The 15,090-nt window shown below is 41.1% G+C and overlaps 1 protein-coding gene across 5 annotated transcripts in view; it reads left to right on the forward strand.

Annotated features, from left to right (window-relative positions):
- The window catches only part of cabin1 (calcineurin binding protein 1), a 37,719-nt gene that overhangs the window by 2,591 nt on the left and 20,038 nt on the right, over window positions 1-15,090 (forward strand). For 2 of the 5 annotated variants that reach the window (XM_071482257.1, XM_071482258.1), the window contains exons 9-31: window positions 184-491; window positions 605-782; window positions 884-1,017; window positions 1,106-1,323; window positions 2,134-2,206; window positions 2,738-2,925; window positions 3,026-3,163; window positions 3,376-3,564; window positions 3,658-3,900; window positions 3,998-4,151; window positions 4,249-4,364; window positions 4,579-4,740; window positions 5,786-5,992; window positions 6,169-6,314; window positions 6,476-6,737; window positions 6,946-7,116; window positions 7,971-8,060; window positions 8,240-8,400; window positions 8,496-8,707; window positions 11,181-11,246; window positions 12,060-12,239; window positions 12,762-13,156; window positions 14,435-14,548. In XM_071482257.1, the coding sequence (XP_071338358.1) occupies window positions 184-491; window positions 605-782; window positions 884-1,017; window positions 1,106-1,323; window positions 2,134-2,206; window positions 2,738-2,925; window positions 3,026-3,163; window positions 3,376-3,564; window positions 3,658-3,900; window positions 3,998-4,151; window positions 4,249-4,364; window positions 4,579-4,740; window positions 5,786-5,992; window positions 6,169-6,314; window positions 6,476-6,737; window positions 6,946-7,116; window positions 7,971-8,060; window positions 8,240-8,400; window positions 8,496-8,707; window positions 11,181-11,246; window positions 12,060-12,239; window positions 12,762-13,156; window positions 14,435-14,548 (4,105 nt within the window). The remainder of the gene's footprint in view (window positions 1-183; window positions 492-604; window positions 783-883; window positions 1,018-1,105; window positions 1,324-2,133; window positions 2,207-2,737; window positions 2,926-3,025; window positions 3,164-3,375; window positions 3,565-3,657; window positions 3,901-3,997; window positions 4,152-4,248; window positions 4,365-4,578; window positions 4,741-5,785; window positions 5,993-6,168; window positions 6,315-6,475; window positions 6,738-6,945; window positions 7,117-7,970; window positions 8,061-8,239; window positions 8,401-8,495; window positions 8,708-11,180; window positions 11,247-12,059; window positions 12,240-12,761; window positions 13,157-14,434; window positions 14,549-15,090) is intronic. The other 3 variants (XM_071482260.1, XM_071482259.1, XM_071482261.1) reach the window with 3 other exon arrangements.

Below are 15,090 nucleotides of genomic sequence, written 5' to 3' on the forward strand. Positions count from 1 at the left end.
ACCAGTTTACACTCACGTAAAATTTTCTTAGAATTCTTGAAAATGCAGAAACAGCATATACTGTACTGAAATTCTCAGTTGAGTTCCACTGATATTGGAGTAATTGTTTTCATGGCTAAATTTTGCAAACCTTTTCTAACTTTTACAACTGAGGGTTGAACTGTTTTGGGTTTTTTCTCTTAGATGGAAGCATGTGGGCGAAAGCCTTCTTGCCATGTACAGACATCAGACCACATGTGAACCACCACGTCTGAGTTTGGGCCGCAGAATTGACTTGTCAGAGTACAGTGACCCAAACTTCCTCCAGAACCTCCCACAGCCTAGCAGTCCTGTCAGTATGGGCCAGACCACTGTGCTGAGTAGCAGTCCCAGCTCATCCCTGCCTCCAGTGTCCCTCTCTGATCAAATAGTGCTGCCCCAACCTGGCATTCAGCCTCAGGTTACCCCCAGTCAGACCACTGTGGAAATCACCACTTCTGCTCCCCCTGTTGGTTAGTTGTTCATTAACTGATTGCCTGCCTACATATGCTAAGTAATTATAAGCCTGTATAACAAATCATTTACAGAATTTAATTTTTTTTTTCATTCTACATTTTGTTTACAGCTACAGCAATGGACGTTTCCCTGACAGATAAAGTGAAGAAAGCGCCAAAAAGGAAACGTGCAATGGAAGATAGTGGGGAGACAGCCAAGCGACGCTCAGCACGTGTTCGTAACACAAAATGCAAGAAGGAGGAGAAGATTGATTTTCAGGAACTGCTTTTTAAATATCTACCCTCCAGGTATCTCACACTAAACCTAGGATAATCTGCATAAATACACAGCTTGTTATAGTTCTTGAGATTTAAATGCTAATTGCGCGAATTGTGCTTGTTCGTCTTAGGCTAAAGAAATTTGATCCTGATAATGATGAGGAGAGTCTGAGTAATCTTGAGACGCAGTGTGATGGGAAGGAGGACATAAAGGCTCTACATGGGAGTTGCTTGCCTGTTGACTCAGTTGAATATATGGAATCTGGTATGTAGAGCTTTGTGGTTTTAAAATACACCATTGTGCTATGTTGCTGTTTCTATAATATTAAGAAAGTGTGTATTCCATTCTGTAGAGCAACAGGATGTCCACACCTACCTGCTTAATAATATGACCAATGGTGGTATACTGGACCTGATGATGCGCTATCTGAAAGCTGTGGGTCAGAAGTTCATGAAGGAGTGGCCTCGAGGGTTGACTGCCGTGGTGCTGGAAGTCTATCAGACCTGGAGGAAGCACAGTAGTGGTCTTCCCAATCCTTTGCTTAGGGACTGCAGCAACAAACACATCAGGGTAAATGACAAGAAAACTGGTTGATTTCTTTATTTGTTGATCAGATGTTAACGGTTTTACACTCACTAGACAGAAATGATCACTGAATGCAATTTGTACTTATGAGCCTGTGGGCAGCCTGATGTTGTCTGGCAGGTCTCTACTCACCGTTCCAAATTCCAGATTAATAACAAGGGGGTACCAGGCCTTTTGGGGCAGCATCCAAAATTATAGAATAGCCTGCCAGAGAATCTGAGGCTCACAGATTCAGAACACACATTTATATCTTTTTTTAAAACTTGCTGATATAGATGTGTTTCTATGAAGTTGTCTTTTATCTTTGAGCACTCATGTTTTCAATTTAGTTTTAATGCTTTAATTCAAATGTTATGTGTGCTTTTGTTGTTTTTTCTACAAAGTGCTTACATTTCTTCTTCTTCTTCTTCTTCTTCTTCTTCTTCTTCTTCTTCTTCTTCTTCTTCTTCTTCTTCTTCTTCTTCTTCTTCTTCTTCTTGTTGTTGTTGTTGTTGTTGTTGTTGTTGTTGTTGTTGTTGTTGTTGTTGTTGATGGAAAATTCCTTCACTATCATTATTTTAATAGGCTAATTTTAGTGTGATATGTAATCTATCGAATCAAATCTATGTTGTATATGCATCTTAAAGATTGTTTTTGGTTTGTGTTCAAATTAAAACGTTGGTGTTGTGCCAGATGTTCTGACATTACTAGGGTCACTCTGGATCTAGTAGATGTTTAAATTTTCATAACTATAGTTTTTGATCAAAATTGGCCCCACTGACCTCTAATAAGTGTTTTTATCTGCTATATGTACAGGAAATGCTGACAATGAGCTTAGTGTGTATGGAGTTGCAGTTGGAGCAATGGTTACACAAAAAAGGGAAGACAGGTAAGTATTTCATTTATTTTAGTCATTTAGCAGACGCTTTTATCCAAAGCGACTTACAGAAAGGGGGATAGGGCCACTCGGAGCGGCATTCGAACCAGGGCCACCTGCAGTGAGGACTATAGCCTCAACACATGGGGTGGGTGCTCTACCCACTGAGCTAAACACCACAGTACCAGTGAGCCAACCCACATTGTTCCTGAATGGATTTTGACAAAGCTGGGTTGAGTGATGCATTACAGTACTGTGCTGCAGTATTTTGAAAAAACATTATGGAACCTACAGGAGCTGCACCATTGTCCATTTGTCATATGTCATATCACAAGTAACACTAACAACATCTTACCTTAATGTCTTAAATGTCACTGTTGCTTTTTTGTATTTAAAATAAAATTGACTGAGTGGCCTAAATGTGGGACTGCAATCACAGTTCTAAACACGATGACGCACAGGATTTGTTAAATATTAGTAGGTCACATGTGTGGAGCAGCATGTTTACACGTGGCTTGTTACAATATCTTTTTCCCTGTCTAGTGTCTCCAAGAAGAAGCAGTGTTGGTCCCAGCAATGACACAGCTGATTCAGAATTCCCTGGGCAGCACTTCCAGGGTGATTTATTACTCCTGGCCTTAGGTTCATCCCAAAGAGACCTGTTTGATGATGACTGGTTGGATGTCATGGTGCGAGTCTACTGGCTCAAGGCACGATTCTTGGCACTACAGGTAGGATCTTGTTTTTTTTTTTTTTCATTAACTTTTTCGCCCTCGCCTCTCTTCTCACCCAGATGTGACTTGTAAGTCTGTCCTTCTTGTCTTTTGTCAGGGAGATATGGAGTTGGCACTGGAGAGCTATGATGTCTGTATAGGCCTGTTGCAGAGCAAACCAAAGTCTCCTGAAGGGAAACCTTACACCATCAATCTGCCAAACCTACGTGTAGATGCAGCAATCTCTGTGGAGGAGGTCAGTGTTTTCATGAGTTATGACAAGAAAAAGTTTCTGGTCCATACTATACCACACTATACCATTGAAGAATGTGTCATACACTGAGAAGCAAAATAGTTCTTTTTTATATTTTTTTATAATGGTAAATTACTTTTAGCAAATCCCTTGAGGGCTTCTAACTGTTTTAATTGAAGGGTTTCATTTATGGTGTCTTCTGTCCCCTTTGACAGGTCGACAAAAGGCTGAAGTCTCTGGAACGTTGTCAGTCTTTGGAGGAGATCCAGCGACTCTTTGAGTCTGCAGACTTTGAGTCTGTTGTGCGTCTGCTGCAGCCCACTCTTAATTATGGCAGCAGGAGTAAACCCTTGGAGTTTGTGAGCTCAGCACCAGAGCGGCCTGCTCAGCTAATGCTACTGCAGGTTAGATATGCTACAATAATATTGATCGAACCTCTTTTGAAATGCGCAGTGGTTGACACTTCTCATCCTCTGAATTAAATGTCTCTGTCCTAGAACTCGCTGTTGAAGCTGCAGGACTACCAGCAGTGTTTGGAGTGCAGCGAGCTGGCTCTGAACGAAGCCCTGCAGCAGCTCAACTCAGCTTCAAACAGCTCTCCCCCTAGTAAAGAAGAGTGGGTCAGCACCATTGGAACATTACTAGATGGCATCGAGGTTTGCTTCACCAAAGACTCTGAGCTTCTGAGCAATGTCCCCCACTTCTCTAGTATGGCTCGACTGGCAAACAACTTAATTCAGGTTAGGAGAGAGCTAAAGACAAAGCTTTCCTAAAGTTTTAAGTGATACTATAATAAGAAGCTCATAAGCCTTTGTGTTGTTGATGTTGTGTTTTCAGCTGATTGATCTTAGCATGGCCATTTCCGACGATCCCAAGGAGCCTTATTTCTTCTCGGTCCTGCCGTGGATCATCCTGTATCGCATTATCAAACATGAAGAGGCTGCTTTTGACTGTATGCTTCGACAGCATATGTCTGTAGGGGATGATGAAGGTTTGTTGACATCTTGTTTTCATGCCTTTGGTTTTTCCTTGGTGTTCATGCCATGGTAGCTGTTACAGTGAGTGACCATATCAAGTCTCAATTTCAGATGACTCAGACACTCCCATGCTGCCCTCCTCCCTGATGCTCCTCAACACGGCCCATGAGTATCTCGGCCGTCGCTCCTTGTGCTGCAGCTCAGACGGTGCACTCCTCAAGTTCTTTGTAAGTTTGTTGATAGTCTTCTCTCTATGAAGATGATATGTGAATGTACAGTTTGCATACATGCCCTTTTTAATTCAAGAAGAAATTAAATGATTAAAGTAATTATTCTAGTTACATAAAGCAGCATATATTTCTTCATCTTAGTGTGACTAAATCAGTTTGTGTAGACTATTTGAACAGTTTGACTGAGCTTCATTTTAATGTTTTTCTGCAGGTTCGAGTTCTGGAAAAAGAGTTTGCAGCCTCTTCCAGCAATGAGGCTCATCCTTACAAAGAGGAATTGGAGATGGCATTGGAACAGTGCTTCTTCTGCCTGTATGCGTACCCCAGTAAGAAGAGCAAAGCCCGCTACCTTGAGGACCACTCGTCTCCACAGGTCAAACACTCAGATGCTTCTAGAAGTCTGCCATGTCATGTTGTTAATTTAGTTAATTATAATTTGTTGCATGAACTTGAAGCGGCTCAATCAAAATTAATTAACAAATGTTGATCTCAGCTAATCTTGCTTGACCTATTTTTAACCAATATATTATTTGATTAAAAATGTAAACAGTGAATGAAACAGTGAAGAAGTGGTGAAAATGGTTCAAGGCTTTGACTGCTTGATTATGATTATGATTATGATTATGATTTCTCACAGGTAGTGGCAAACCTACATAAATAGTGTTTGAACAGCAGCAGACTGTTGATGATGCAAACATGTTCCCTCACTGACCCTCACATCACAGAGGAAGTCTGCTTTATCCATTAGTGTTGTTTTGTTGGCTTACAAGGTACACATGTCTGGTGTCATTGAAATAAATGAAGGCCGTGAAATAGCATTAATGGCATAATAGCATTAATTTACTGAGTGAGAAATATGAACATGTTTAGATAAACCACAAACAACATTCCCACAAACCTCTGCTCTGCGGTAATTTACTGTCTCGCTTTTATTCAATATTTGTTGGACTCTTCTGTCTCTACCTTTTTAGAGCCTTTTCTTTTCTGCTCAGAAATTCCCGACATACAAAAAAATTGTTAATCTAGCATTTGTTTACTTTAGGAGCTATTTTGACAGCATGGATTCTTTGTGAATGCCTAGATTTGATGTGAATTTTAAAAAAAGAAAATCAGAGACAGTTTCCTAACTCTGAAAATATCATGTGAACTTTTGCTGGAGCTTTGTGGCTACAGCCCATGGTGTCTTATATTTTTGTAATACACGTGTCCGGCCACCAGGTGGGTGTCATCCCCATAACTGTGCATCAATACATTTAGGTGACCGGCAGTCTGACTGTAATTATGCAATGCCACACTGCAAGAGAGGAGTCCTCAGGAGACCTTGTTCCCACTAATTTGCTGTGGCGCTGTGTGTTACAGCTGTAACACAATACACTCTGACACTCATGTTTCCTGTGGACGTAATCTGTGTTTTGCAGGTTGAGCTGTTGTGGAGTGAGGCCCTCTTCATGTTCCAGTATTTCAAACCAAAGTCACTGCCTGAGTTTGACAGCTATAAGACAAGCACAGTGTCTGCAGAGTTGGCTAATCTGCTCAGGAGGTTTGCTGGCATCGCCCCCTCAAGTGACACTCCCGTCCTCACCATGGATGAAGTGGCAGCCTACATCGAGGGCATGACAGAAAAGGTCAGTCAGTGGGCACACACTGCATGTGCGGCTTCCAGTGAGTCACACATGCTAAACAGTGTCCTCGTTTCAGTGGAGTTTTTTTTTTAAGTCTTGCTTTGCCTTTTAACTTCATTTGCAAGTTTGAAGTGAGAATCATTACTGTTAGAGAAATGTTGACTTTTTATTTCTTGAAGGCCCCATGCCTTCCTGAGGGTAGTGCTCCTGCACCTGCAATCATTAACGAGATCTACTACCTGCTGGCTGATTACCATTTCAAGAACAAGGAGCAGTCTAAAGCCATCAAGTTCTATATGCATGACATCTGTGTGTGTCCCAACAGGTAACTCGTGTAGCAGAATCCTTTTCTTTAATTAATTTTTGAAGTTAAAATTTAACTATTTATGTTATGAATGTTAGCAAATAAATGTCCATGTGTAGGGTTTGTTCACATTTAGTACATTGAATGCAGTGACTTCACTAGGAGTGTGTGTCTTTCCTCAGGTTTGACTCCTGGGCAGGTATGGCTTTAGCTAGGGCCAGCCGTATCCAGGACAAGCTCAACTCCAACGAGCTGAAAAGTGATGTTCCCATATGGAAACACTCCCAGGCGGTGCTTAACTGTTTTAAGAGGGCCCTGGAGATAGACAGCTCCAACCTCTCTCTGTGGATCGAGTATGGTACCATATCATATGCCCTGCATTCATTTGCCTCACGGCAGCTCAAGCAGTGGCGCAGTGAGCTCCCCCCAGAGGTGGTTAAACAGGTGAGGAGAACCTTCTTGTTGCTCATCATTATTCTCTGTCAGTTTATGTTAACTTTGCTTTAATGTCATATCTTTCATGCGTGAGCTAAACCGATGTCACATCCTGCTTCTTTTGCTTGTTACTTATGTGAAAATTGTCGTAGAGTAAATTGTTCTGTCGCCTTGAGCTAAATTACTCAATAAGGCTCCACTGTGTGTGTGGTTTCAGATGGAAGAAAGGAGAGACTCCATGTTGGAGACAGCATTCCAGTGTTTCCAGGGTGCTTCCCGTTGTGAGGGTGACAGTGATGAGGAAGAGTGGCTCATTCACTACATGCTGGGGAAAATAGCAGAAAAACGCAAACAGCCTCCAGTGGAATATCTGCAGCTTTACAAAAAGGTAAACAGCTGTGGAGACTTCAGGCTACACATTTATCCAAGGAATTCAGTCAGTGATTTATGTTTGATAGTGAACTTTGGTGTTGAGGTGTTTGTTTACTCTGGCAGCAGGTAAAATGTGTCACTTACTAATAACGGATTAGAAAATTAAAGTGTGTACTGTTTTTTTCCCAGGGCAAATACAGAAATACAGGGTTCAAATTTAAAAGGTGATTTACAACACATATCTAGCACAATAACACACATAATGCAATGTGACCTGCACACTGAGTCTGTTATTTTCAAATGAATCCATGTCCTTACAGTTGAAGTCTTTATTAAGCAAGCAGTGCATATGCTTTGTGCACGCCACCCTTTTAAATTATGTTAAGATTTTCCCTTATAAAACTGGATTAGTGTGAAGGACAAAAATCTGTAGAAGTAACAAAGGAAAAATTTAAAATGTTTGTCATGATGAAAACCAGGGAAATAAAACCTTAGTTGAAAAAATCATTGTAATAATCCTGAAGTTGATTGCAGATATTTTTCTTGCTCTCCGTGGAGTCGTTTCATAATCTGCCTGCAGAAAGATCACTGCCCTTCCGCCCTCACAAGATGTTTTTTTCCTAGGGAGAAGAACGATGTATGGAGTTAGTGAATGCTCTGTAGCTCTGATTAGATCAGCAGAGGCAGATGAACCTGTATAAAACACTGTGTCATGGGGGGCAGTATGAACGTAGTGAACCCTCATGACAGCATACATAGCTGTCTAATTCTTATCGCACTCCCTCCTTCCATTTTACTAGTTTAGGAGCTGATTTATAGATGGTAGCTGATGGTGTTGAAGTGATGACTCCCTCCTCTTTGTATTTATAGGCAGCACACTATCTGCATGAAGAAGCTGCCAGATACCCTCGGAAAATCCATTACCATAATCCTCCTGACCTGGCCATGGAAGCCCTGGAGGTAAACTGCCTGTAGCTGCTAGTTCAAATGAGTCTAGCTAGAGACATCTAGCTGCTATATGTCTTGTCACATGGATGCAGTGTAATATAAAGATAACTGACTGAAAGCTTTCACACTTATAGGCATTGTTCACAAAACCTGCAGACCATTAAACTTTTTTTTCTTCTTCTTTCTTCCAGCTACACTTCCGTTTGAGTGCCACCATCCTAAAACTACTAGAGGCTGTTGAGCCTGATCTGGAACATGAGCAGTTGTTCAATTTGCTGGTTGAGGCAGCTACTGGGCCGTTTGCGAGGGGTGAAGAGAAGAGCATGCCAAGCATGCCAAGGTCCCATGAAAAGTAAGCTTTATAAACATAATGTGGCAAGAGTTAGAAAAAGCATTTGATTTTATGGCTGTACATTGATTGTCAACATTGTTCCTGGTTCGCTGCAGAGAGAAACCACCCTCCATGATGGATGAAGACTTTAATTGCTCGTCAGTTTGCATAGGGAACGTGCTCAGCTCATCCCTTCCATCAGCTGCCACCCCAGGTCTGACATCCCCTCCTTACGTGGCCACGCCATTTGACCACGATTACGCCAAACGCAAAACACTACGACGGCAGCAGTGGCAGCAGCAGCGGCACGAAGAGCAGCAGGCTGATGGTATAGTCCCAGTCCTAGACACTGTCTCTGGGGTTGGGCTCTTTGACCTTTCTGCACTGGGACAGGAAGCCCACTGGGGAGTGCTCAGATTGCTAATCACCATGCTTAATGGCTTCGGTTTCAGTTACAATGATCCCCATGCACTGGGTGATTGTGATGTGGTGAAATGGGCAATATGGCTACTGATTATTTGACTAATTTACTATGCCTGACAAAACAGCAGTGTTGAAACTAATAGATTTGAAGATTGAGTTTTGCAGAGTGCATTGAGGCCTGTGCGTGTATGTATGTGTATGTGTGCTGGAATAACATCCATTTCTAGTCGCTGCTTTGTTGCTGGTCTTATTTTCTTTCCTTACCAATCATCTTGCCTCTCCTAATATGTTACAGTCGTTGCTTTATTGTAACTTCCTGAAGCTTATAACCTCATGGAGACATCTGTGCATAATTGTAAGCTTTTGTGGTTTTTAGCCTTAATCAGATGTTGTTGGTATCACACCAAAAAAAAGCTGCAAATGATTGTTGCCTCACTGTGTTTAGTGTTCAGGGGGTTAAACAGAGTGGTTTGCATTGTCAGAGATCCCAGGTGCTAATCAGGAGTGCTTTTCCAGAGATAACCAAGTGTTGGTTATACTGGTTACAAATTTATCAGCAAGCACCTTCGTTATTACACTAACCTTTTATTTAAGTAAAAAGAAGAGACCACTGAGTGTGGCATAAGAAAAGAGAACAGAGATAAGACAAAGAACAAACCTCTGGCCACACACAAGCACATATATTACAGACAGCATCACAAACAATCCCAGACATCTCTAAAAAGATTCAAAATTAGAAGTTAAAATTCATCCAATTGGATGAGATGTTTAAGTTTTAAAGTCTTTTGTGAATTACAAGTCCATTGAAGTGTGTGGTGGAGTTGAGTTGTGTATTTTTCTCATCACATTGGTTTTGAAAAACAGACTTGATAGCTGTGGGAAATAATGTGCTGGATGTACATTATTGTTTTCAGCACATCTAGCACAGTGTACATCCAGCACAGTGTGTACACTGAACTTTATAGCTGTGCTTGCTGATTCATGCACATTAACTGTCTTTTATTTAAGCTCTTGTACAGTCAAAAGTGTCTTTGTTTAAGTTTCTGAGAAGATGCTTTAGTATACCTGAGAAAGTTTTACTGTGTCAGAGTTAACCAAAAAAAAGTCTTCACATACTTAGACATTTACTGAATATATGCAAAGTTAAAGCAGCCTGGATATAAATTTCAGGAAATTAAAATTTCATTCGCTGTAACTTTGTGCAGGGAAACAGAAGCCATAATGGAGTTTGGAGAAAACTGCCCTGGCCATTATCTCCATATAACAAAAACAGGGCCATCTGTTCACCCTCCCCATGTGTCATGTTTAGCTTGACTGTGCAAATAACGCAGCCATATTGCCCATGTTGCCAGTTTTGTCACCCTTTCCAGATTCCTTCCTACCTACCTACCTACCTACCTACCTGCCTGCTACCTCTTTGCCTGCTTGCTTTTACCACCTGCTTTGCCATGTATATGCATGTAGTTCAAATGGGGTGAATGTGTTCACGACTGGACAAAGTCAGTCCTTTATCACAATCCACTAAATTGTCTGGTGTATCATGTGGTCGCATTTTATTTGAGTTTGGTGTGGGCTTAATTTTGACAAAAAAGTCAAACTGGAGATATTTCAAAATCTCGTCTGAATCATGTGTTTGCTGTTTTCCACTAATTGGCTATAATTTCCAATTATAGCCAATTAGTGAGAAAATGCCAAATCAAGAAGAATGTGGCTGGCCTATTATTGCCGTACAACTGAGACTGAAGTCAGAAAATACCCCACCATGCACATGTTTGCTTGCAGGTGTCCAATCTCTCTGGCTTGAGTCCTGCTGACAGCACATCGAGGTGGTAAGACTGTAGGGCCAGATTCAGACATGCATTTATTGAATCTCTATCAGGGAAGATTCTCCTGTTCATCATCTACAACTTAGAAGTACTCTCTCTAGATTTTTACCATGCAGTTTCTTTATGTTGCTTCTCTATTGGCAGTTAAATGGGAGATCAGTCATTGGGCAAAGTAACAGTAGCAAGGGATATAAACACAACTGAAAGTGTCTTTGCTGAAGTAGCAGCTACTGGGTTTTATTCATTGATCATATCACAGACAATGTTCTCTTAGGCTTCAGAGGGAAATGTTGATCTTGGGAAAAATTGAACAATGAAAAACCACTGAAATGATATCAAAACAATTGCACTGCACATTTTATGTGTTTTCACGGAAATAAATATGTGTCTGAATCAGGCTCTACAATTTCAAGGGAGTGGCATCAAATCTTTTCTCCTTTGTCAAGGAAAGTCAATGATTTTTGAAGGCAATTGCAGATTATTTTTCAACAAGTTTGGAGGTGCAGTTTTGCTTGATTATATTTTAAAACCAGCTCCCCATATCTCCAACAGCCTCACCAGAGTTTGACCATGATTACTGCCTGCCCAGGTCTCCAATGTGGCTGGCTTCCCTGAATGGTACTGATCTTCAAACCCACCAAACTCTTTAAGAGGCTATGTTTTTAATCCAAAATGAAGTGTATTCTCGTAGGACGCACTGAATACACAGTTGTCAGTTCACACAAATCTTACAGTACCACAGTACCTTTAGTACCTGTACCGTTAACTTATGATTGTGAATTTTTTTTTTTTTTTTTTTGAAAACTCCTATGTGTGCATTATTCTCTGGAATAACAAAAGCTTGTTGCCCTCTTGATTCTTTTATTTACAGTTCCCTGCCAAGGACTATTTATTTTTTGCTGACTCTGCCCAACATGGCATTTAAGAGGAATGCTGCCATTTTGGTTTTGGACCACTTACAAAAACAAACTGTATTGCCTTTATAACAATGAGTCATTAGTAATGCACTATTAAGGATTTATGGCTCATGACCTATTTTTGTCTCATAATTATCTTTTATTACCTCCCCTACACCCACACACCCACATACACACATATATATATATATATATATATATATATATATATATATATTACAACTAGGAATTGCAAGGCAACAACCAACAGCTAGAAAAAGGCCTACACAGTGTGCTGTTACACATCCTGGGTAATTGGTTAAAATTTACCCATTAATGGATTTGGATGGTCCCACTTGAAATTTCAATTTAATGCTTTTTTTTTTTTTTTTAAAAAGAGTCATGCAAACACAACTTTTTGGCAAGAAAGGTTATATGTGTATTTATCCATGATATTCCAAAGGCTAAAGTTATTTGACTCTGTCTGTAACCATGCAATTGGCTGCATGACGCATGTTGTTTTTTGTTTTGGCAGAGCGCAGTCAGGACAGTGAGGTGGTGATGCTCTCTGACTCCAACTCCACCCAGGATGCCTTCACAGATCCCACCAGCTCACAAGACAGCAACCACAAACCTGCCTCTGAGAAAGTCAGTTCATTATCATCAGAGAGTACAACCCCTGTGAAGGATGGGCAGCAAGCATCTGAGGATACAGGTACAACTAACGGAACGTATTCTGACTGTAGTGAGCTACACCATTTCATTGTTTGTGCTGAATGTAATCATTGCATTAAGCAACCAGACAAGGTGAACACTGAGTCCAGATCTCCATGACAGGATTTTTTAAAAAAGCAGACAGTTTAAATTCATATTGTTATTATTATTATATATTCAGATTATAATAGTTTCCATCAGCAACCAAGTTTCACAGCAGAAAAAAGTACGTCCATAAAGACTTCATAAAATATTCCTACATTCTATCTCTCTGCTCTCCACCACATCTGTATGCATCTGTATCTGTATCTAAGTGCTTCTATTTCAGTCCTCACACATGATCTGCCTGAGCTTGCAACTGTACAACAGCTTCTGCACCTCCATTGGTCAGAACCATTCTGTAGCTGTAATGTAAAAACCATGTAATGCAGAAGCTCCAGATATTGTAGCTACAGTTATGTTGATATTTGAAAACGTCTGTCTTTTCCAAGTCCTAAAGTCTGAAATTTAAATCTAACTTCAGCATCACATGGAGAGCATACTGGCATCCAGACTGAAGAGAAAATCATACAGGAAGTAGTAGAAGCTGTGGTGGTGACCCTTCCCGAGGCTTCAGCTCCCAAAGTATCTGCAGACCCTTGTCCTCAACCTCTTCCTGTCCCAGCCACGCCTCCAAAGCCAGCCCCCTCTCAACAAGCCGCTCCTCAAACCCCAGCCAGTGAGGGAAAGCGGAAGCCAGAGCCCCCCGCCGAGGTGATCGAGGTGCCCAAGGCCCTGCCTGCAGATCGTGGCGACCAGAGGCGGATGCTGGTGGAAATGTGCATCCGTGCTCTCTTCCTCTGCCTCAGCCGCTTCCCTCAGCATTACAAGAGTCTCTATCGCTTGGCCTTCTTCTACAGCAACAGCAAGACACATCAGGTCAGTCCACCCCTGGTAACTGATGGTTCTAGTCCATTCTCATTGCATTTCAAAGGTCAAGTCATCCATTAAACCCAAGCCGTACACCTATAATCAGTATCCCCTGCCATTAATGGTGACTTTTACAGAAGATGAGTCTTACTGAAAATTCCCTGTAATTTCCTCAGGAGTCGCATGGACCTTTTGCATTGACTATTTTGGTGACAAGCACATCGAGCTGCGATGGCCATTACGTATTTCTCTCTTGGATTTTCTTGTGAGCTCTGCAGTGATGCACGAGTTGCTGAAACAGCTTGTGTTGGCTATAAGGCTCTGTGGGCAGAGGTGTGTGTGGGTGGTAGCACAGTGCTCTCTCAGCCAGTTTGGCAGAGGGAGGTTGTGTTGAGCTTTACTGTGGTGGCATCCTTCTGTCAGCACTCTGTTTGTCGAACCTTTTAAATTTAGCCTTTGTTTCTATTCTACTCATTAAGGGTGAATTGGGCATGAAAAGTCCTAGCTCTCTGTCTGTGCAGCATCATGGGTTTTATGGCTCCCAGTGATAGTGTCGTCCTAATTTTCTTTATGCTATATTATATTCCATCAGCAGTCACACGTGTGAAAATTTCCAGTTCAAGAAATATAATTTCCCTGAGACTCAGTTAAATGCAGAATAACTTTTGATTGAGGCTTACAGAGTTGGTATGGTTTCCCTCCGTTTTTGCCTCCAGTGTTGTTTTCAGCAGCCTGCCTGGATGAAAGCGAATGCACTCTGGCAGTGACTTCATGACACAGTCACTTGATGTGATCCTGTTGACAGTGGCTGCTTCCTCATAACCTGACACATCCAGTGTTAAAAGCTTCTGTGTCCCTTTTGTTCTCAGGAAAACGGCCCCACTCACGTTGACTGGCCATCTTTATCCCAGCTCCAGACATGGAAGGAGAGAGAGCCTGTAATTTCATGCTATAGACTAGTGGGATTGTAAAAGATAACATGAAGTGGCGTTTGCTTGATATCTGGTACTCAGGGTACTTGTGTAGACGCGGATTTGTGAGTCATCAAGCTGTGAAAAGCGGTCTGCATTTTCCTGATTGCCAATGAGCATAATTTTCTCCTTTTTTTTAATTTTTTTTTAATTAAATACAGCATCTGTTTAACATTTCTGTCAGTCTATTTTGATGAAGGAGGGATGTCCCCTGGATTTTCTCATAAGGAACTCTGTTGTGTTGTGTATATAATATAAAAATGTATATACAAATGTACGTTGGTTTTCTCATTTATTTATTTATTTCCTGACACAGAACCTACAGTGGGCCCGTGATGTGTTGCTAGGAAGCAGTGTCCCATGGCAACAGCTGAAGCACATGCCAGCACAAGGACTTTTCTGTGAAAGAAACAAGACAAACCTGTTCAATGTAAGTCAGAGTTTATCATACCTGCATGCCTTTTCCTGCTCTGCCTATATCATTGTGTCAGCACATTGCTTGATACATTTAGCTGACACCTGTTATTACTGCATTTATTGGCATTTGGTTATAGTGCTACCAATAACTGTTAAGATCTCATTAACATTTTTTACTTTAGGCAGAAGTAACAGACAAAGATTTCACTTGACTGACTCGTAGCATAAACACGGTTGTTGATGTTTCTCAGAGTGAGACCTGTGTGAGTACTGTGTGAGAGAATTGGCATGCTTGTGAAAATTCAATCATGCCTGAATTAATTCATTGAAAATTCCTACCTGTAGTTTAATAAATTCATGCATCTATTAAACAATGCTCCAAATTGCAATGGCAGTGCAGTACATTTAGAGCACTAGCAAATAAAGAGAAAAAAACTATAGCATATCATAATTTATTTGCTGAAATCTCAGGTCTGTAGTTCAGAAAGGCGCCAAATAAAGATGCACTGTTCCAATAACCCTTAGCTGTAGTGCCTCCTGTGTTTCTGAGGGCCT

This window comes from Trachinotus anak, unplaced genomic scaffold (assembly GCF_046630095.1).
Source record: "Trachinotus anak isolate AG129_WGS33_773 ecotype Australia unplaced genomic scaffold, CSIRO_AGI_Tana_v1 ptg000008l, whole genome shotgun sequence".
Taxonomy (NCBI): domain Eukaryota; kingdom Metazoa; phylum Chordata; class Actinopteri; order Carangiformes; family Carangidae; genus Trachinotus; species Trachinotus anak.